General features: G+C 33.7%; 1 protein-coding gene across 1 annotated transcript in view; it reads right to left on the reverse strand.

The window, feature by feature from the left end:
• The window catches only part of LOC127853986 (sushi, von Willebrand factor type A, EGF and pentraxin domain-containing protein 1-like), a 252,427-nt gene that overhangs the window by 222,979 nt on the left and 5,564 nt on the right, over positions 1-23,884 (reverse strand). Inside the window, exons 8-36 of the mRNA XM_052388885.1 lie at positions 23,236-23,409; positions 22,370-22,543; positions 21,917-22,090; positions 21,496-21,669; positions 20,598-20,768; positions 19,888-20,061; positions 19,194-19,367; positions 18,813-18,986; positions 17,928-18,101; positions 16,896-17,060; positions 16,466-16,636; positions 15,755-15,928; positions 15,061-15,234; positions 14,680-14,853; positions 13,797-13,970; positions 12,861-13,031; positions 12,297-12,470; positions 11,952-12,128; positions 11,260-11,367; positions 10,992-11,083; positions 10,441-10,641; positions 10,198-10,269; positions 9,777-10,029; positions 9,509-9,590; positions 9,256-9,364; positions 9,106-9,149; positions 8,844-8,967; positions 6,062-6,165; positions 5,645-5,747 (exon numbers count right to left, since the gene is read on the reverse strand). Of these exons, the coding sequence (XP_052244845.1) occupies positions 5,645-5,747; positions 6,062-6,165; positions 8,844-8,967; positions 9,106-9,149; positions 9,256-9,364; positions 9,509-9,590; positions 9,777-10,029; positions 10,198-10,269; positions 10,441-10,641; positions 10,992-11,083; positions 11,260-11,367; positions 11,952-12,128; positions 12,297-12,470; positions 12,861-13,031; positions 13,797-13,970; positions 14,680-14,853; positions 15,061-15,234; positions 15,755-15,928; positions 16,466-16,636; positions 16,896-17,060; positions 17,928-18,101; positions 18,813-18,986; positions 19,194-19,367; positions 19,888-20,061; positions 20,598-20,768; positions 21,496-21,669; positions 21,917-22,090; positions 22,370-22,543; positions 23,236-23,409 (4,409 nt within the window). The remainder of the gene's footprint in view (positions 1-5,644; positions 5,748-6,061; positions 6,166-8,843; positions 8,968-9,105; positions 9,150-9,255; positions 9,365-9,508; positions 9,591-9,776; positions 10,030-10,197; positions 10,270-10,440; positions 10,642-10,991; positions 11,084-11,259; positions 11,368-11,951; positions 12,129-12,296; positions 12,471-12,860; positions 13,032-13,796; positions 13,971-14,679; positions 14,854-15,060; positions 15,235-15,754; positions 15,929-16,465; positions 16,637-16,895; positions 17,061-17,927; positions 18,102-18,812; positions 18,987-19,193; positions 19,368-19,887; positions 20,062-20,597; positions 20,769-21,495; positions 21,670-21,916; positions 22,091-22,369; positions 22,544-23,235; positions 23,410-23,884) is intronic.

A 23,884-nucleotide genomic window follows, 5' to 3' on the forward strand; every position in this document is an offset into this window, starting at 1 on the left:
CCAAGGAAGTATTCGATCAACATAAAATACAAATATGTTCGTATGTTTGATAAGCTGCTATTGCTGATTTCGTACCCGTTTAAACAATACTTAAGTTATGTAGTAGCGCTTTAACCAACGCACACTTGTCGTGGGAAAGCTGCTGTATCAGCTCTGTATGAACACGCTTCTGTCAGTAGTTGAAAACTGCCATACTTGATTCACTGGTAGAGGGGCATTAGCCGTGTAAATAATATGATGACCAATGCCTACACGAGTTATATGGCCGAGCCGAGGATCAAAACCCGATTTTCCATTGGTCAGCGCTCTACCAACTGAGCTAGCCTGCCAACATAAAATTATGTAAAACCTGCCTATCATTAATGGCAATTATTTAGTGCATTTTTTTACTAAAACAAGTTAAGCAGTATTATTGACGGTCTTCTATGATATGAGTTACATGATGTCGCTAGCCACATTCTGTCACCACAGCAATAAATCGTTTCAAGAAAATGCAGCGTCGTTCTCGTGAAACAATTTACCTTTGCCAAGGCTTCTGGTACGTGACATTGGTCCCGAAGTTTCAATACATGGGTTAAAGCTAAGGACAGGGCGTCCACAAGCTTTACTAAGAAATTGAATGAATACACGCAATAAAGCTATTCATAATTATTAAACATTAAGGTATTTAAGTTTAAATAATTATAAATATGTTTATTGCACTGTATTTCGTAACAAATCAAGTCCTCGGTCATGATACAAGTAAGCAGATCACTGAATGTTTGTGAATTGAAACGACGAAATCTATATCGTCACCACACATATGATTTTCTTAATTATAATACTTACACGTAATTTAGCAATTAAAGGATCAAGCAAGTATACTTTACAGAACTGAAGTTCTATAAGCGTTTCCTTAAAGCAATTTTTGGACAATCAAACGCTTATAATTGTGTGTACCTGGTGCACTGGGTTGCTTCCCAAGTTAAGCAATGACAAAACTATCCACCGAAACTGGAAACATTAAAAAACTCCATTATTGGTTGGTTACAAATAAAATCAAACAACGACATAAAAATCAAGTTAAGCAATATTATCGAATCAGGCTGTTATCATGGCGCTCTTCTTTCACGTGGGTTAGCTAGTGTCGGTAAAGGTAATTAAACTATTGGTATTTATTTCAATTAATTTTACTAGCAAAGTAATTATGCAAAAAAACATATACAAATTCGTCATCATATTATTGTATACGCAGTATATGATTTGGTTTATTGTGCAACGTTAATATGTATTTTCATCTAAAAATAACTTATCATAACAATTTGCCAGGAGCTCCACATATATTTGCAATTGTGCATTAATACACAGCATTACCCTGTGGTTGTTGATAAATGAAAGACATTAAAAAATCTTCTTATGGGTCAGCAATATTACTTTTGTGCTTAATGTTTCAGATATGGCTATGCTGTTGAGCCAATATAATAACACAATACTAAGCAAATAATTGTGAGAGGAATAGTAGAACTGAATATACAATTTTTTATTTTGTATGCGGCAGTGAAACAATAAACTAAGGGTTATCTTACTTCCATCTCATCTTACTCATTCCCTTACCTCATACATGTTCATGTTTCCTTTTTTATTTTCTTTAGCATTGTTAATTTAAATATATACACATATATTTTTAATGTTTAAAACTCTCAATGCCTTTACCAAGATTAAGCATTTCATGTTGTAAACATTGTGTTACTATGACAAATGCGCAAAAATAAATATCAAAATAGTTATTTAGATTTAACGTATGTATTTTAGTTCGATTGCACTGAATGCACTTATTCAAATGTATTATATACATAATATGTTCAGTTATTTGTAAATAGTGGAACTCATTGTTTAAACAAAATGCAAAATATATTTATTGGTAAACTATGAATGAACATGCTTTACTAATGGCAGATTATTACTAGCATACTCCATATCTGAGGGTTTAAGGAACTGGTTTGAATACTATTCTGATGTACAACAAATCAAAATGGTTATATTCAATAAACGACCAAAATCACTGAAAACACTAATATGCATGTGTATTTAAATATTTTATTCGAAGGCCGAGTAGATATATCTTTGTTTATATTATCCAAACTACAAAATCACTTATCATGAAACTTAATAATTATGAACATGGCACAGCAATACCAAATCAAAGGCAAACACAACAAATGAAAGTAGTATATATGATCTTTATTAAATGTTACACCAAATATAAATATTTTTAAGATTGACAACAACAACATAATACAAGGAGTTAAATACGAGCTGAAACATACGCAATTCATTGGTAACTATTTTAAACAAACCATAGAAGAAGTTGTAAAAATTAAGGCAATAACATCACCTAAGCTAAATCGATGATAGATGCACACGTAAAATAATGTTTGTCAATTAATCAACTGTGTTTTGAAATGAAAAGACAACACTTACACCTTCCTAAATAGCAATAAATGTAGATAGATCTGAAGTAAATAGCCAACACGTGCAAACTTTGATTAAAACTATTCGAAGAAAGCAAAATACGAGTAAGGGTATGCAGCAATTAACGAAAGTAAATAAATAAGCATAGTGATGTGTTACTGTTGTACTAATTCTTTTTTTTAAATCCGCTTGATAAGGGTCTCAGATGAGGTTATGTGAAAATGATTACGCTCGATGTTAACACTTTCGTCATTATTGGTATGTTTATTCGCATAGCCACTCTGATTTCAGGTTAGAATCAATATATTCTTTGACATTCTCACATTTGTGTTACAGTCGTATTAGCACTCTTTGTTGAAAGGCTTCTTTCCACGCGCGAGTTCCTGTTAATGAACCTTAAAGCCCGTAGTACAACATTGGACGATCCTAGGGATGACTCGCTTGAGAAGGGAATCGGATCTTCGCATTTGTTGTCAATGAGATTGGCTTTTTTCTTGGACAATATTTTGTCACGAAGTCTGGAGTAGACATTCGAATCTTCGCATTTGTTGTCAATGGGATTTGCTTTCTTCTTGGTCAATATTTTGTCACGCAGTCTGGAGTAGACATTCATGCGGGGACCTTCCGAATTGTCTTCGGATACCTTTAATATACCAGTAGATACCTTTAATATACCAGTAGATACCTTTAATATACTAGTAGATACCTTTAATATACCAGTACATACCTTTAATATACCAGTAGAAATCTTTAATATACGAGTGAATTTGAACGTCAATTAACGTCATGGTTCATACGAGCATTTGGCAAAATAAAATACATTATTAACAGAAATCTTCTGTAAATGTAACTCTAATATGTACACAAGCAGTAATCTACATTTTCCCTTGCCCATGTAACGCCATATCGCGGCTGGTTCGACAGAACATAATTTGAATGGGATGTGAAGATAGGATACTTATACCTCGTGCTGACTGGTAGACGATGCGTTTTCAGAATGCGAGTTAACTGAAATTTAAATTTCAGGACTGTGTAACTTGCACTACCGGTCGCAAAATCATTGGTACTACGAGCGCTTTAAATCACTGAAATGCTTTAGATACCATATACGAAATAAAAACACAAACAACGGCGTTAATGGCATATTATACAGCTATCACTCAATAATTTATTTATTATCTAATCATACTTTCTTTCCATAAATAATTTAAAGTATTTACTTACAGCTGCTCTTAAAACTTTTGTTGTACGTCTTTTGCTAAAAGTTAATAAAAAGACCGGTTTAAATAAAATTATATAACATACGGAAATATGTACCTTGTAAACTTGTTAAACCTCTCCTGAATATTTTAACATACAATATAAAAATAAAAATCAAAGTAATATTACCGTTGATCTGTTAAACGACTTCAAGTTTTCGTGTTTGTTGTACACACTTCTAACAGCTTTTCTGACCTGTAAAAGATGTTCGTGAAAAGATGGCCCAAAAACAATAAACAAGTCACAATACACGTACTGTTAATGAGTTTATTGGTGGGAATCGAACCGAAATTACCTTACCTGTTGGTTGAAAATGCAGTGGAATATGAAGATAAATAGGCCCTGAAAACAAATATGAAAAATAATAAATTAATACAAGCAGGCTATAACACAATATATGATAATATGCAATGCTAATTTTAAATTGCAACTGATGATTAGTTCATTTTGTCAGGAATACCTGCAATGTGTTGAACAATGCAAACAAATACTGCATAAATGCAGATGTCTCGTTGACGTAAAAGATGCCGAGAATCCAGGAGAGGCCCATCAAAGGAACAAGCACGCACAGGGAACGCAGACTCGTTCTAAGGCAAGATTTTTTTCACGTTTAAAAAGCCGTTGAAAATTCTCAAAGGACACGTTCAAAAAATCAATCAATGGTCAAGAGTATTTTTGAAAATAAGAATTCTATGCCTTTGCGAACACCCCAATGTTTCCATTATGCACTTATTCAAATACGTGATCCACATGTTAGTGATTCGTTTGTTAGTAACACAAATTTTAACTGACGTCAAACAAAGGTGAAAAACCTTGTATAGTTGTGAAAACAATGTTTTCCGCTGATAACACAGTGTCTGGTTTATAACTTTGTTATTAAATTACTAATTATATGCATTAATGATACATACTTAATCTTTTCCATTGATGTCTTCCTGTCCATCGCCTTCATGTGAAACATGTTTCTTAATATGAGAACCAAACACACGATGTTGAACTGCAAGAAAAAGAATCACCGCAAACACGTCAATAGAACAGAACAATAAAATACCAGAATGGCGTGACAATATAACATTATGGTAACCTATAATGTGTTTGAATTGGTATTACCAGTATAATAAGTAGAGCAGGAGCAACAAAGGCCCATATCAGGCCACGCTCCAAAGACAGCCAACAACTGAAAAATACAAAATAATTGTGGCATTCGAATATCCTGCAACTAAATAACCAACACTTTTGAAACGATCTGAAAACGCGATAGTTTCTAACATAAAGCAAACCAACACCCCTTAATTTACAATTTTTCGTTTCCATAGCCATCGGCCTGTGTTGACAGCAAACTGATTGCGACTATCACTGCTGGCGAAACTGTAACAAGGATGTCGATCAATAAATGTATTTTTATGTTCACATCTGTGTTGGTGAAAATAATAAAATTTACTTCAAAATGATGCTGTATATAAATCGCAATTATGCGAAGTAACTAATATTTCCTTATAATACATAGCGTTTTTATCTAATTTAAATAAATTTATACTATTGTCATGGACATTTACCCCATGCTGTAATAAGAAGGGGCTTCAGTCTTGATTTGGTGATGAATACGTACACCGCCATGATGGCTATGTCTATACCTTCTGCCAGCATCAGACAAAACACTACTAAGTATATGTAGTGTAGAAATACCGCGGTTGTTGCACACATAGCCTGGAGTACAACCACAAGAATAAAAAGGAATAAAAGGATTTTCCTATATTCGTACCCTTTTTCAATTCAAAAAGAACACACTTCGTATACAAATAAAAACATCGCACCTTCGGCAAATATCAACACAATCCAAGCCAGTATAGATCCATTTTTAATTTTCAGAAATAAAATAATAACCAATACTTTAAGCACAAACTATTCAATAGGAAAAAATAAATATGCAAACCTTGTTGGCAGTTTTGTCTACACCAGCTAAAAATATAATGTAGGACAGCATTAGCGCGCCACATAGATTCAAAAGCAGAATTGTCCTGTCACTTTTCAGGAACCTGCATGAAACATGTAAGAATAGGGATTAGGACATAAACATGTAATCAACGAATCAGTAATATATTTGAGAATAACGAACAATCGTTAGAAGATAAATAGAACGCAATAATCCGAATGCGTTAAAGCTTAAAATCCAAAATGCGTTCGTTAATCAGAAAAGTTAAAACATCTGTTCATTTCATTCTTGGTGTACGGTCGTAGAAAAAGTTTATGCTTTCGGGTACACGTACATACGAATATCTTAATAATGTAATATAATTTTTTGTACAACTACTACAGCCAATACAACAACTACAACTATATGAACCTTTACCTCCAGAGATATATGTATGTCAACATTGTGATCAGCAGACATGCCATTGAAATCCCCATTCCCACAGTTGATAACGTTCGTAATGGCACAGACGCTGCGTCTGCCTGAAACACAATGCAGTATACTTGTTTGATTTCGATATTATTTTGAGTTCATTTCTTACTATAATAGTATGATACTATACGTTTATGATCGGTTGTTTGGAACTTACTTTTAGATTAAGGAAAGACGTGTTACTAAAAAGCTTAACGTTTCTATTGCATCCTTTATAAATAAGATTACGTATAATATTAAATTACCGATTTATTCTTGACTATTTCTTCCACTACACATTATGTTACAATCACAATTATTCGTACACCAACGGTTCGTCTTTTCCATAATAAAAGCGTTTAATTGATGACCTTTCATAAGCATCCTCAACACGAAGTCTATATGACGTAAAGATTTATATAGTGCATAGTGTATTATTGTATGATAGCGTCAGTCAATAAACGTCAATTCACGGTTGAACATTAAGAAATAGTGTTTCTGGAAGACATTTGCACGTAGTATATGTAATTGCATGAAACGAACCCTTGTAGTTACACAATACGTCGGTCAGACAGGTCAAACGCTTAAAACTCGTTTTAAGGATCAATTGTGTTAAATAGAAAACTACAACATATTGAACATTTGTATATGCAAATCTTGTTCTAATCAACTAGACATTATGTTTCAAGAATTTCAATTAACCCGTAGAGCACTTAATATTTTATTAATAAAACGAAAATAAGGTTAACTTAAATGAATAAGAGTTTTGCAGACACCTTATTTTCCAGGATTAAATTACAATATTTTCAACGTTGGTAATATTTGTAAAGATAATTGAATAAATACATGTCCCTAATTCGCACTAAACGTTCACAAAGTAAGCGAATAGGATAATATTCATCGTAAGTCCAAACGATCTTTATACGATTGTTTCAAAATTGTTAACACAAGCACTGAAGTGCCCTGTGCGGTCTTTAAGTTACTGCTTTAAACAAAAAGGATGAAGGATGCTACAATATCGTTCTTCAAACATATCCATATTGTGTGTGTTCCATAAGTATTCAATTACCCAACTTTTCACCGACTATTGTTTTAAACCGTTCACGAAAATTCATGAACAAAATTAAAGATACCGAATAAAATGTATTTGTTAAAATAGGGTCATATATTAAATTGATCTATCTGAAATATTTCATGATAAAGATGTTCGTAAACTGATACCTCTATATTTTCGCGCTTTGGAAAAGCCACTTAGTTGTATTAAATATAGAAAACATGTAAGATATTTTTTTTTAATAATTCCAAAATGGATCGTATGAACGATATAAATAATTCGCTAGATTCATTATCCCAATGTATCACATCATGAAGAGGAAGAAAGACAATATACCTCCATTTTGCAAAAGTTATTTTGAATTGCAATACCAGTTATAAAAAATAATTCGACAATTTTACCATTTGTATACATATGTTGTCCGAATTGAACTTTAAAAAATGTTTTATTATAAACTTTATGTTTTGAATTCTTTTGGAAAAAATCTGCATATGATTATAGTAGCTGTAACTGTTACATGATTTGTAAATTAACGCATGATACGTGTAGTATATTTTGTCACATATGGTTTACATGAGTACTACCGTTATTATTTTAAGTTTCGAACACTTAAAACTTTGTTTGTTTCGTGTCCGAAACTTTAGATAACTCAAGAATATTTCCAATTATACACTTACGAAAATTTAAAGACAATATGCCTAATGGACTTAAAGTTCCTTTATTCCCGTGTAAAGAGTCACCAATTAATACTGTCTTGCCTATAATACACCGTTTCGTATTCGTTAAAATTACTTCAGGATATGCTTGCAATTAATTAATAAAAAGTCATGGTTTTACTTTATGTATAAAAGGTTGTACATGGACCATAGAGTACGATGATTAGCATTTGATAGACTGTAGTAAGAATTTTTTATTTGCATCCAAACAAACTGTTGCAATTTTGATATTGTTGTCTTAAAAACAATAGAATTTAGCGCAGTTAAAATGTGTGCAAATTTGTCACACTTCAGCAAGAACATGTAGCTGCATATATCTTAACTCTGAACTGACAGTATGCACGGAACACTAATTTTCATAAGCCATACAATAAGCATATTTGATATGTTCCTGAAGTGATGTACACTATGACACCTTCATTAATTATTGGGTGATGCCAATGTTAACAGGTATACACGCCAATTTACCAAAAATAACGCAAATTTAACGGACCCACGTTTTCTTACATGCATCTGTCAGGTTCACGCCCGTTATCAGATTGCCAAATACAGGTGTTATATGTCAACGGATTAACAAAAATACGTTTATTTGTGATACACATGCATTTCCCCGCAAATTAAGAGTACTTAATAGAGTAATTAATTTCTGGGGAAAATCTGGGTGTCCGGTTAATAGACTTATCCCGGAAAAGCACGAGTTTAGAAAAATCCACTAATCACCCCGGTACAAACAACGCTGGTCCATTATATCAACCAATGATAGCTTACTTCAAATCATAACGGTTGATACAGTGTGTGATTTTGAAAGGATTATAAATGAGTCAGCTTTATTTGTAACAACAGATTAGTGGGTTTTTCCAAAAAGTAGTTTTATTTCAGGATACACGTATTGGAACCACATAAATAATTTTTTTGGCTTAAAAAGAGGGCGTCCGAAAACTTACAGTGCCCGAAAGCTTTAATTACAGTAATTACATACCTCAACGAATGGACTCATCAGGACTGCAAAATTGGTGAGATGATCGCACTGACAAACAGTTTTGTTTTCATCAGAATTTAGCAACACGCAACCGTCACTGGCCCAATAACCCGTTTCATTTTTTCTAAATACAAACACAATCATATCAAAGCTGTGCCGTAACCAAATTACATACATACCTTCAGCCCCCAAATATGCACACATATTTTCACAACTACATATACTAGTAAGTATTTATTTAATCGAATAGGTTTTTAAGTACCTTCCAAACGTCCAGTAACTGCAAACAGGGCTTGTGAGGTTTGCCTGAAAATGAAAGAACAGAACCGTAAAACCATTTTCAATCGGCATTTAAGTGTTTTAACATGTTTTGTGCATATAAAATAATCTGCATGTGCAACATAAAGTGTACCTTCATTCGTTCAAATGTCAGCAATACAGGCGGATTCAGCTTTCCGAAGTGATTGGAGAGAGAAAGTGAAAGAATAGGACCATTTATTTGCTGATCGTTTGTCTTGGCTCTGTAAAATACGGGACGTTACTATGTTGACTGAATTTTAGATTTGGTCAAAAGCAAAATAAAATTCCCTATGTTACATTTTAAAACAGTCAAACGAACAATACATAGTACTTAAACAAGTTTTAATTTCGAGAAATTGCAGTACCCTATAGGTGTTTCTGAAGTATTTGGTAAAACATGGCTCATATCTTTATAAATCACAACGGTCACAATAACTTCGGTATCACCTGTCAATCAAGAAAACGTATTCATTGATATAAAATTAAAAAATTAGTAAAATTCGCATGAAAAAAACGCTTGTTTGACAAGTATATGTATTGCTTAAAAGCAGAATATTTTTTTATTTATATAATGCACCTATTCTGCAATATATATTACGCAACTGTTTAATTAAATTTTAAGTAAGTACCTACCAATTGCCTTCGCCTTCAGTAGAATACTGCTTTCGGAGGTTTTCGCCCAAATTTGATCTTGGTGCTGATCAATCTTAATGTCTGCGTAAGGAAAAACTATGTCTTGCTTGATAACTTTTTTTACCTCTAGTGCGACGTTTTTCTGCACAATCGTAATGTTTGTGAAACCTTCTTCGCCCGACGCCACTTTTTCCCTTAGGGCGACTCCAATTTTGTCTACAGACGCCAACATGTTTTCTCCACCATAACTTTTCTGTAAATAAAAATACTATTTAATTTTATTTGAAATACGTTCAATCAAGAGCCCGTATAAAGTTAATTTAAGTCTCAAATTATGTGTCCTATGAACGATTATTATTTGAAGCTTAGATTCATATCTGAAAAAAGCATATTTATTTCTAAATGGTTGTTGCGTACTTACATGTTGCTTCATGGTTTCCCATGATTGTTTATTTCGTTCATCTACTAGGTTGCTAACAGACTGGACATATGCCTAAAAAGCATGAAAAACAATGTGTCTTTCGTTTCCAATTTACGTACACTAATCTATAAATCTACAGTGCTAATTAATAAACAGTTAAGTTTGTATTGTTCGACGTCGGTTTCAAAGAAATACTATCCGCAAACGGGGAAATATGTTCTGAGTCAGTAGTATTACCTATACCTTAACAACATTTTCTGTCGGTAAACTTTTGCTCACGACAATTTCAGCGACTTGTTCTAAGCTGTTTGCCAGAACTGTGATCTCAGCATCAGTTAAGAGTTCTGAGGTATTTGTGGTAGCTTCGTTTCCAGTCACATTTACAATCTGTTCCAAAGCATTGCTGACCATGTCAGCCGTGGCATTGCTCACAAACGTTTCGACCTGAATAAATGGCAGTGAAACACACGCACTATAACACTAAAAACGTGAACATACATATTTCTATTTTTTAGTAAGAGATGATAAAGGTATTATAATGTGTGATCTCTGTATTTGTGTAATGATGCAACAATACTGTGTTTTAAAATTAAAGCCGTATAAATTAGGTTAGTGATCTAATCTGCGATATCAAGTTGAAACCATTAATACATTTTCTAAAAGATAAATGAGATTGAAACAGTTCCTATTATATTTCCTTAAAAAGCGCATATATCCATAAAAACTAGTTCATCTGAGAGTTTATATACTCGTATAAGTAATTCAACCGAAAGTCACTTTGCATATACAAGTACCTTTCCGGCTACATTTGTTACTGTCTTCCTGACACAGTTATACTGTGGAAGTTGCCAAGTGCCATCATTAAAACATACTCTTGTAATGTTACCTAAAATTAAAATTATCATTTGAATAAAACACACCCAGATCTGTTATTTTGACCGTTTAACAAAGTTTAGGGTATGCTGTAATACTCATAAAATATTTTATCAGATAACGTTTAGAAATAGTTCAGTTTATTAGAGACAAAATACCTTATAACATGGCATCTAATACACGAAATACCTTCGAATCCTTCTGCACATTGCTGAACACGAGTGGAACCTTGAATTACTTCCTTCCATTCCGTGCCGCGAATGTCGACATTGGTTTTGCAAACAACTTTCGTTTGCTCTGAAATAGGATACGACAAGGATGATATATCAAAGCTGTCATATTATAACTGTTTAAAAGTATATTTTCGTTCAAACCATTACGTAGACTTTACTTCAAGCAAACTATGACGAGCTAATAGTAAAACATTCGAACATCACTTATTCCGCTGCAAAACCCTTACATATCATTTCAATGTTCTCAAACGATGCATTATTTTCACGCTTTGAACAACTTGCATTTCAAGATTGCAAAAAATACATATACAATATGAACATGAACACGATAATGTAATGCAATCAGAGGTGCAAGAACATCTACAGCATATCTAAATTTATTTTTTAATAGAAGTCAAGCATTTATTTAAATGACATCATTCGAAGCTTTTAGGTAAGTAGAGTGCCTTTACCTTTACTATACAGATTTAAGAAAGACTTAAACATTATATACAAACTTTAAAGATAATACACTCTATTTTGCTACATAAATGTTTGTTTAATTGCAATAACAAACAAAAGCATCAGGATGTGAATTGGTTTACAATTAGCTTAAGAAAAACAACTCTTATAATAGACAATATTGTATAAGACATAACCGTAAATAACCTTTTGAAATACAAGACGGTTGTATGCCTGACCAAGTCCCAGTTGACTGACACATTCTCTTCTCATCTCCAATCAAATCGTAACCTTGGTTACACGTGTACCTGGCAACAGCCTGATAGGTGGAGCCTTTACTCATATCTACCTTACCTTTTGTTGGGTTCTTCAATTGGCCGCAATCTAAAATATGTACCACAAATCCCACACTTTATATAATTTTGCGACAATACAGGAAGATAACATATTGATAGATAAAATTTTGCACTTGTGAAGAAATATTATTATTCACAACACCTTTCTCATTCACTAATAAAAACATACTGTATTAAATCGACGCTATTGTGTTACCTTTGATTATACATGAATTTTCAATAAAAGGCCATCCTGAAGAAAGACATGATATAACGGGGAATCCAATAAATGTATATCCCGGATTACATGCATACACGGCCGTTTTTCCAAAAGTAGTTCCGTCTGATGTTTGAACAAATCCGTTTTGAAGAGACGGAGTAGATCCACAATCTAGTAATCAATAAGTAAATGCCAGTTGTATTCAAGTTTAAGCATGTATAAACAATAATAATGATAACGTTTGCAACACAAAATAGTTTTAGTCGTTATTGTCTGCATAACGTATGCTTAGGGGCCACTTAATAGTCCTCAAAACAAAAATTATCTTATAAATTTGACTCACAAAATTTGCATGTTTCGACTATTTTATATATAAATATGAGTACAAAGACCTCAGGTTTAAACACAACTAAGTGGTAATAAATGTATTGATTTTCATAAATGTAATTTTAGAAATATAACTTATTTTAAATACATGTATATTGTAAAGGTTTCAAAACTATTGATTTACAGTTATCAATATAACACAGTCTTTATTAAATATATTTTTGTTTAACAAACCATGCGGTTCGCAGGACGTGTTCTCCCATCCAGATGTTGCACATTGTATGATATGTTGGGTATGTTCATAGCCTGGTGTACAATTAACCTTTGCAAGGGCACCATACGTTGTGTTTGATTCGTCAAATAATGTAATGATTCCGTTTGGCATATCTGGTGGGAAACCACAGTCTAAAAGAACAAAACATAATATTAACCGTGTCGTAATTTAGCTGAAAAACTCGTTCAAATGCGATTTACGTCGAAGTTAATGGGGGCTCTCCCCCAGATAGTGTACATGTAAGAAAGAAGAGATTAACATCCGACATTGATTCAATGCCAATTTAAAAGCTAGGTAGCATATTGGACCACCTAATTACATACTTGTTGTTAATGCATTAGCTGACAACGTTATCTGATGTGGTTACAATTTACAGCTTGATGTAATCATGAATTAAAATATCGTTTGCAACCGTTTGTACTATGTGACAATGCGTTCAAAATTGAAAATTGATAACCACATCGAACCGTTATTTTGGTATAAATTGATTGTGTTCATATTAATAAATAACATTTAAAAATTCAGCTGATTGTATATGCATCTTTTAATTCTTTTGGTTTAACTTAATATTTAAATAAATGTGGATGGACTATTTCCTGTCGTATTACGGCTGAAAGAACGAATACATATGATAACCTGATGTATTACAAAGAACAGAATGATCGCATATATGTGAACTGATTATATATGTATCTACCTTGCAAAAGGAAGAAATGCTGGGAAATTAATGATGTTACTCGTTATCGTATTTGCTTATCACCAAAACTCGAACTTTTATTAATAAAAATGTATTTTGATATGATATTAATTACTATGGTTATCTTACTATATAAAAATGCGCGGGAAATGTTCGTATAAAAACTTATAAAACACAGTATCTTGCATCGTTAACAAACCTGTAATGTCACATAAAGCTTGTTCCCACTGCCCATTTGCCATGCAAGTTATCCGCGGAGAATTCGTAGTGTACCCAATACTGCACATGACAATGGCCTCTGCTCCGTAAGTTGTGTTGTTTTGTTCCATTAGCGAGATCTGACCATTCAGAATTGATAATAGATTGCCACAGCCTGCAAGCAAGATGCAACCCGGCATTCCTATTTCGCTTATAATAATATCCGCTCGAATTAATCGGAGTTACTTTGAACTTCGAAATCATTTGAATGATTATTGGATTATTGCGTAAGTTAAACTACAGTGCAAATAGTTACATTCAAGAAGTCGTCCGTAGTTTGAATGGGTATGTTTAATTTGATGATGATTTAAGAAAATGATAAAGATTCAACATACAAACGACAGCGCAACTAGCTTCAGTATATGTTCCAATTTTTGTGAATATTAAGTGATTTCAAATTAAAACATATCCATTTTTGCAAGCGATTGTAACAGCTGTGTTAAACGCATTTTATCTCGATCCATTCCACATATAAAAATGCACGTTTTTTTTAATTCGGTTCCCTGCAATCTGCTGTGTGAAACATTCACTGACACCCGATTTGCAAGTAAAACGGCAGAGTGATGTGCCAACAAATTCATGACATCTATTGCATTTATAAATGCACGACTTGATACAATTCAATCATGTGTTGGATAAACTAATACGGTGTATCAAACTAATGAATTAAGATTTAATTGTTAACAATTAATGAGCCTCTAAATGATATATGTGCTTATAATTGCTTAATTTCTAATTGCTTAATTTCTAATGATGACACTATTGTAAATTACGATTCATGTCATAAAGATAAAGATATAATCATATATATTGACGTATGGTACCAATCGGGTTGCATGAAGCTGCCGACCATATTCCATCAAACATGCACGAAATCTCGATTTTCGTTGGAACGTAACCAACGCTGCAGTTGACGTTGGCACCTGCACCAAACGTACTAGTTCCCTGTTGAAGTAACGTCAGATTTCCGTTTTGCAAAAACGGAAGTGGTCCACAATCTTACAGAATGAAAAAGCAATTTCACTACGTGCGAGAAATCGGATTGCGTGTCTATCTTATGGATTAAAGATTATACGAAACTTTTTATTTAAATAGCTTTGGTATTTGAAACGGATTTCACGAAATTTTACTAAAACATGTCTACGTTTGTAACATGTGTGTTGTTACATAAAGGCTATATTTAACTAGTTCAATAAGCATCGTACCTAATGGGCGACATGACGCATTTTGCCACTCTCCATTTGCCTCACACATAATCTGTGACGTATCATGTTCATAGCCTGTCGCACAACTTACGTTGGCAAATGAGCCGTATGTTGTATTAAATGCATTAAATAGAACAATTGTTCCATTTCGAATAGATACAGGATCTCCGCAATCTTAAATACATTGTAACATATGTACCGGGCATAATCATATTTTATTATTATATGTCAATTAAATTACACAAATAACTACTGCATTCCTCGATGTGTCCTTGCATCTGATATTTCACACTCCAAGTTAACCATTTAGACCAAATGTGTATCATTTACCTATTTACGACACAAACATCGAACGAATAAATCAAAGAATAAGGGATTTAGTAAGCGTGATGAATAGTCTTACCTCACATGTAGTCAAGTATTCGCATAAAACTTGCGTGTAAATAGACACAAGGTCGTAATTCGAATTAACAAGCAATACAATAGATAGAAAAGTAATTCAATTTAATTACAATTTAATTACTCAATGGTTATGATTTGTCAACAGAATATAGACCCTTTTGAAATACGAAGAAATGAAATAAGTACACGTTTCAGCTAATCCCTTGGCTAATGCAAAATTCAAAGCCTAGCACAATATAGCAAACATTCCAGATCATCGTAAAGCATCTTGGGCAGAAATAGTTAAACATACCGCGTGCGTTGCACGAAGCATTTTCCCACGTTCCACTTGTCGTGCACGTTATTTGTGGCGTGGTGGGTTCATAACCTGTGTTACAGCTCACATCAGACATGGCTCCATAACTGGTATTTGTTGGATCCCTTAATGATGTATTCCCGTTTGGCATTGGCTTTGGCAAACCGCAATCTGAATCCAAGTACGTATTTAGACAAAAGGGCACACACATATTATCTTTCTCATTATGTGTTATGCATTGTAATGGGGCTAATGAATGACGTACACTAAGAATAATTTGATATTATGTGTAGAATCACATTGACAATCATATCGAACAGTTCGTTTTGTATAAATGTATATGTATATATGAATCTATAACATCATTTAATTCAGCTGACATCATAATAATCTATAAAGTGTTTTACTTCAGTTGCATATTTTTAGAAATCACGCCGGAAAGAATACTTCAAACGTCGCATTACGGTTGACAGTGATATCAACTAATGACCTCATGCATTACAAATAATACAAATGATTGAATAACTATTAATGAATATTTGTCCACCTTGCAATCGGAAGAATTACTGAAAAGACAATATGCTGACTAGAATAGCATGAAGATGTCGAATTATGTTATTCGTCATCGTATTGGCTTATCACATAAAGCTTGAACTTGAAATAATAAAAATGTATTTGATATGAAATAAATTACAATGGTTATCTTACCTAGCAGCTCACAAGAAGCGTTTTCCCAACGTCCACTGGATACACACATGATCTGAGATACATTTGCCAGGTATCCAGGATTGCAAAGAACGATGGCTAATGCGCCATATGTTGTATTTCTATCGTGCAATGTGATATGTCCGTTCAAAATTGGTAAAGGCCTACCACAGTCTGCAAACGTACAAACACAATCACTTTTTATAAAACCACTTTTACAAGAAGTTATAAACGTCTATAAGCCATGACCGTTAAACACATTGACATGCTTAAGACTAGCTCATATATCTTATACTGTTTAAATATTAAACAAACTTAAAAAAAACTCGCGATATGAAATACAGACTCGTCGACCGTGATGGTTTTCGTTAAATATTCTTGTATTTCAATGAGGCGTGAAATGTTGGGTTTTAATATTTGGAATAGATCTAACCAGTTGTATAGCATCGTTCCCCTGACCACGTGCCATTTGCCGTGCATGTTAACTGGTTCCCCATATACTTGTATCCAACGTCACAAGAGAATGACGCCACGGCCCCGTATGTGGTGTTTTCAATCAACAGAATGGTACCATGAAGAACACTTGGTATTCCACAATCTAATTCAATTAATTGTTTCAATTGCATTTGATAGTTATAAATTAACATCAGTTTAAATACGTTCATGTAAATGCATAACCGTATCGAACACAGTTTAGTGGGTTTCTGGTTTTATTCATTTAAACTAAATATGTTTATGCACAGACGTAACGCTCATCTCGTGTTTACACACCTTTATGATACATTTATACAAACACGAGAGACGTCCAAAAGTTGAGTTTGAATTTTTGGACATTCCATATTTTAGGAAAAATAAATATATATAAATATATTTCGGACAAACCGGTTTTCTTGCAAAATTAATGACTCTTAAATTTCGGTTAGTTTATTTTAAAATGCTATTGTACCAGAATTCTGCCCGACTGCGCTTTTCTGGGGACATTTCTATCATGCATATTATAACCGAATAAAGGTCATGCAACCTGGCAGACGAATGCTTTCGGGCAATGGGCCATTTCAATTGCGTTATTAGGAAAATAAGTATGTAAACCGGTAGTAACCTGTTTCACCCAACAGCTTTCAGTGAATTATATATATTACAGTAATGTATACTATACCTCGTGGAATTGACGTTATTCACATGGCATACCCATATCCGATCGTAAATGAAATATTGTGTCACGAAACACATGTGACTTTGTCTCTAAGCTTTCGGACACCTGTATTTTTGTTTCTATTTTTGACATAACACAAAATAATTATGCTTTAGTATCCGATAGCTTAAAGTTATTACGGTATAACGGAGGAACGGTGGGGGGGGTTACATGACGCTTGATCGTAAATTCCAAGCGGCCCGCAGATAAAAATGCGCGGGAAATGTTCGTATAAAAACTTATAAAACACAGTATCTTGCATCGTTAACAAACCTGTAATGTCACATAAAGCTTGTTCCCACTGCCCATTTGCCATGCAAGTTATCCGCGGAGAATTCGTAGTGTACCCAATACTGCACATGACAATGGCCTCTGCTCCGTAAGTTGTGTTGTTTTGTTCCATTAGCGAGATCTGACCATTCAGAATTGATAATAGATTGCCACAGCCTGCAAGCAAGATGCAATCCGGCATTCCTATTTCGCTTATAATAATATCCGCTCGAATTAATCGGAGTTACTTTGAACTTCGAAATCATTTGAATGATTATTGGATTATTGCGTAAGTTAAACTACAGTGCAAATAGTTACATTCAAGAAGTCGTCCGTAGTTTGAATGGGTATGTTTAATTTGATGATGATTTAAGAAAATGATAAAGATTCAACATACAAACGACAGCGCAACTAGCTTCAGTCTATGTTCCAATTTTTGTGAATATTAAGTGATTTCAAATTAAAACATATCCATCTTTGCAAGCGATTGTAACAGCTGTGTTAAACGCATTTTATCTCGATCCATTCCACATATAAAAATGCACGTTTTTTTTTAATTCGGTTCCCTGCAATCTGCTGTGTGAAACATTCACTGACACCCGATTTGCAAGTAAAACGGCAGAGTGATGTGCCAACAAATTCATGACATCTATTGCATTTATAAATGCACGACTTGATACAATTCAATCATGTGTTGGATAAACTAATACGGTGTATCAAACTAATGAATTAAGATTTAATTGTTAACAATTAATGAGCCTCTAAATGATATATGTGCTTATAATTGCTTAATTTCTAATTGCTTAATTTCTAATGATGACACTATTGTAAATTACGATTCATGTCATAAAGATAAAGATATAATCATATATATTGACGCTATGGTACCAATCGGGTTGCATGAAGCTGCCGACCATATTCCATCAAACATGCACGAAATCTCGATTTTCGTTGGAACGTAACCAACGCTGCAGTTGACGTTGGCACCTGCACCAAACGTACTAGTTCCCTGTTGAAGTAACGTCAGATTTCCGTTTTGCAAAAACGGAAGTGGTCCACAATCTTACAGAATGAAAAAGCAATTTCACTACGTGCGAGAAATCGGATTGCGTGTCTATCTTATGGATTAAAGATTATACGAAACTTTTTATTTAAATAGCTTTGGTATTTGAAACGGATTTCACGAAATTTTACTAAAACATGTCTACGTTTGTAACATGTGTGTTGTTACATAAAGGCTATATTTAACTAGTTCAATAAGCATCGTACCTAATGGGCGACATGACGCATTTTGCCACTCTCCATTTGCCTCACACATAATCTGTGACGTATCATGTTCATAGCCTGTCGCACAACTTACGTTGGCAAATGAGCCGTATGTTGTATTAAATGCATTAAATAGAACAATTGTTCCATTTCGAATAGATACAGGATCTCCGCAATCTTAAATACATTGTAACATATGTACCGGGCATAATCATATTTTATTATTATATGTCAATTAAATTACACAAATAACTACTGCATTCCTCGATGTGTCCTTGCATCTGATATTTCACACTCCAAGTTAACCATTTAGACCAAATGTGTATCATTTACCTATTTACGACACAAACATCGAACGAATAAATCAAAGAATAAGGGATTTAGTAAGCGTGATGAATAGTCTTACCTCACATGTAGTCAAGTATTCGCATAAAACTTGCGTGTAAATAGACACAAGGTCGTAATTCGAATTAACAAGCAATACAATAGATAGAAAATTAATTCAATTTAATTACAATTTAATTACTCAATGGTTATGATTTGTCAACAGAATATAGACCCTTTTGAAATACGAAGAAATGAAATAAGTACACGTTTCAGCTAATCCCTTGGCTAATGCAAAATTCAAAGCCTAGCACAATATAGCAAACATTCCAGATCATCGTAAAGCATCTTGGGCAGAAATAGTTAAACATACCGCGTGCGTTGCACGAAGCATTTTCCCACGTTCCACTTGTCGTGCACGTTATTTGTGGCGTGGTGGGTTCATAACCTGTGTTACAGCTCACATCAGACATGGCTCCATAACTGGTATTTGTTGGATCCCTTAATGATGTATTCCCGTTTGGCATTGGCTTTGGCAAACCGCAATCTGAATCCAAGTACGTATTTAGACAAAAGGGCACACACATATTATCTTTCTCATTATGTGTTATGCATTGTAATGGGGCTAATGAATGACGTACACTAAGAATAATTTGATATTATGTGTAGAATCACATTGACAATCATATCGAACAGTTCGTTTTGTATAAATGTATATGTATATATGAATCTATAACATCATTTAATTCAGCTGACATCATAATAATCTATAAAGTGTTTTACTTCAGTTGCATATTTTTAGAAATCACGCCGGAAAGAATACTTCAAACGTCGCATTACGGTTGACAGTGATATCAGCTAATGACCTCATGCATTACAAATAATACAAATGATTGAATAACTATTAATGAATATTTGTCCACCTTGCAATCGGAAGAATTACTGAAAAGACAATATGCTGACTAGAATAGCATGAAGATGTCGAATTATGTTATTCGTCATCGTATTGGCTTATCACATAAGCTTGAACTTGAAATAATAAAAATGTATTTGATATGAAATAAATTACAATGGTTATCTTACCTAGCAGCTCACAAGAAGCGTTTTCCCACAGTCCACTTGATACACACATAATCTGAGATACATTTGCCACGTATCCAGGATTGCAAAGAACGATGCTTAATGCGCCATATGTTGTATGTCCATCGTGCAATGTGATATGTCCGTTCAAAATTAATAAAGGCTTACCACAGTCTGCAAACGTACAAACATAATCAGTTTTACAATACCACCTGTAAAACAAGTCTTTGACGTCTGTAAGCCATAACCGATAAACACATTGACATCTTTATACCAGCTAATTTTGCTCATAGTGTTTGAATATCGCATATTAACTATAGACCCGGCTACCTTCATGGTTTTCTTTAAATATATTATATTTTAAACAAGCGTGCAATGTCGTTCTTAATATTTACAACAGATCTAATCCATTGTAACGCATTGCGCCCCCGACCATGTGCCATTTGCCGTGCATGTTTAACTGGTTCCCCAGAAACTGATGTCCAATATCGCAATAAAATGACGCCACGGCACCGTATGTTGTGTTTTCAAACAAAACAATTGTACTATGAGGAACACTCGGTGCACCACAATCTGTTTTCAAATATATTAACATTTACAATCGGCAAAACATGCGAAACATGTTATGACAAGCGAATTGAAAGAGAAAGTGCCACAATATATGACAGGACTGTTTTTTAAATGCACGGTTCAATACAATCTATTCAGTTGATGGATAAAACTAATACGGGGTATCAACATATTAAATTAACAAGTAATTCTTAAAAACTAATAAGACCAATAAAAAAGTATCTGCTTAAAATTGCTGCATTTCTAATGATGAAACTATTTGTAACGTTAAAGAATTACGATTCATGTGATAGGCGTGAACATAGAATCATATATATTGACATTATGATACCAATGGGGTTGCATGTAGCTGCCGACCACATTCCATCAGACATGCATGTAATCTCGATTGCCGTTGGAACGTGACCGACGGTGCAATTGACGCTGGCACTTGCGCCAAACGTACTAGTGCCCTGTTGAAGTAACGTCAGATTTCCATTTTGCAAAAGCGGAAGTGCTCCACAATCTGACGGAATAAGAAAGCAATTACAGTGCGTGCAAGTACTTGGATTGTGTGTTTATCTGCTGTTTGCAAGGTCAGATACAATTATTTATTGAATAAAGCTTGTTCGAATAATTATTAAATCAACAATGTTTTTTCTTATAATCATTTGCATTTGCAATACATTATTATTATACAAAATTGTATACAAACTGCGCTTTTAATAAGTGTGTTGCTATACAATACCATGATATTTCAATAAGCATTGTACCTCGTGGGCGACAGGTCGCATTTGGCCATTCTCCATTTGCCTCACACATAATCTGTGACGTATCATGTACATAGCCTTGCGAACAACTGACGTTGGCGAATGCGCCGTATGTTGTATTGAACGCATCGAACAGAACAATTGTTCCATTTTGAATAGATGCAGGATTTCCGCAATCTTAAATACATTGAGACATGTACAAAACAATTACCAATAATCTGGTATAATTATATTTGATAAATATGTGTAAATTAAATTACAATAGTATCAATTCCATTTCTCGATATGTCCTTGCTATGAAATTAGATTGCGTTTCTATCTAATGGATTAAAGATTGTATCCAAATATTTTATATTTGAAACCGATTTTACGAAATTTTACTAAAAGAAGCCTACGTTTATAACATGAATGTTGTTACATAAAGGCTATATTTAACTAGTTTAATAAGCATATTACCTTTTGGGCGACAGGACGCATTTTGCCATTCTCCATTGGCCTTACACATAATCTGTGACGTATCGTGTTCATAGCCTGTCGCACAACTAACGTTGGCAAGTGAGCCGTATGTTGTATTAAATTCATTGAATATAACAATTGTTCCATTTCGAATAGATACAGGATCTCCGCAATCTTAAATGCATCGTTATATATGTAAACCAATTACCAAGTTCCTGGCATAATTATATTTGATTAATATATGTCGATTACATTACAATAATAACTCCTGCATTCCTCGATGTGTCCTTGAATCAGATATTTCATATCCCGAATTAACCATTTAGACCAAATGAGTATAATTTACCTATTAACAACACACACATCGAACTGTTAAATCAAATAATAAGGGGTTAAATAAGCGTGATGAATAGTCTTACCTCACATTTAGCCCAGTATTCGCATAAAACTCGCATGTAAATGGCGAATTAACAAGCAATACAATAGAAATAAAAACAATGCGATTTAATTACAATTCAAATAATTTAATGAGTGTCGCCGTGGTGTAATGGATATGGTGTCCGCCTAGCGACCAGGAGGTCATGGGTTCGATCCCCACTATGGGAGCGTACTTTAGATCTTCCCAAAATACACCAAGTACTGGTTCTAGGCCCAAGAGCGTTTCAATAAGCCTGAGGCTTTCGATGCAATCGAGCTTAAATAAATAGGTTTAAACTAAACTAATTACAATTTAATTACTAAATGGTTATGATAAACTGTCAATAGAATATATATTATAATGAAATAAGTTAACGCAACTTTAAGACCTAGCATTATACATGTATAGAAAACATTCAAGCATCTCGGGAAGAAATATTAAAACATACCGCGTGCGTTGCACGAAGCATTTTCCCACAATCCACTTGTCGTGCAAGTTATTTGTGGCGTGGTGGGTTCATAACCTGTGTTACAGCTCACATCAGACATAGCTCTGTAACTAGTTGTTGTTGGATCCCTTAATGATATATTCCCGTTCGTGATTGGCTTTGGCAAACCGCAATCTGAAACCAAGAACGTTAATTGACGTGAGTGCACACACATATTATCTTTCTTATTATGCGTTATTGATTGTAATTTGGCTAATGCATAATGCTAATTCTAATGTAGAATCGATGCACATTGACAATCACATAGAACTGTTTGTTTTGTATAAATGGATATATATATATATATATATATATATATATATATATATATATATATATCATAAAATTTTGCTGATATCATAATCATCTATAAATGGTTTTACTTTCGTTGCATATTTTAAGAAATCACGTCGGAAAGAATACTTCGAATGTCGGATTACGGTAGACAGTGATATAAACTGATGACCTCATGCATTACAAATGACACATATGATCAAATAACTATATACTGAATATTTTTCCACCTTGCCATCGGAAGAATTACTGAGAAAACAATATGCTGATCATGAAGATGTCGAATTATGTTACTCATTATCGTATTTGCTTATCT

The sequence above is a fragment of the Dreissena polymorpha genome, chromosome 12 (assembly GCF_020536995.1).
Source record: "Dreissena polymorpha isolate Duluth1 chromosome 12, UMN_Dpol_1.0, whole genome shotgun sequence".
Lineage (NCBI taxonomy): Eukaryota > Metazoa > Mollusca > Bivalvia > Myida > Dreissenidae > Dreissena > Dreissena polymorpha.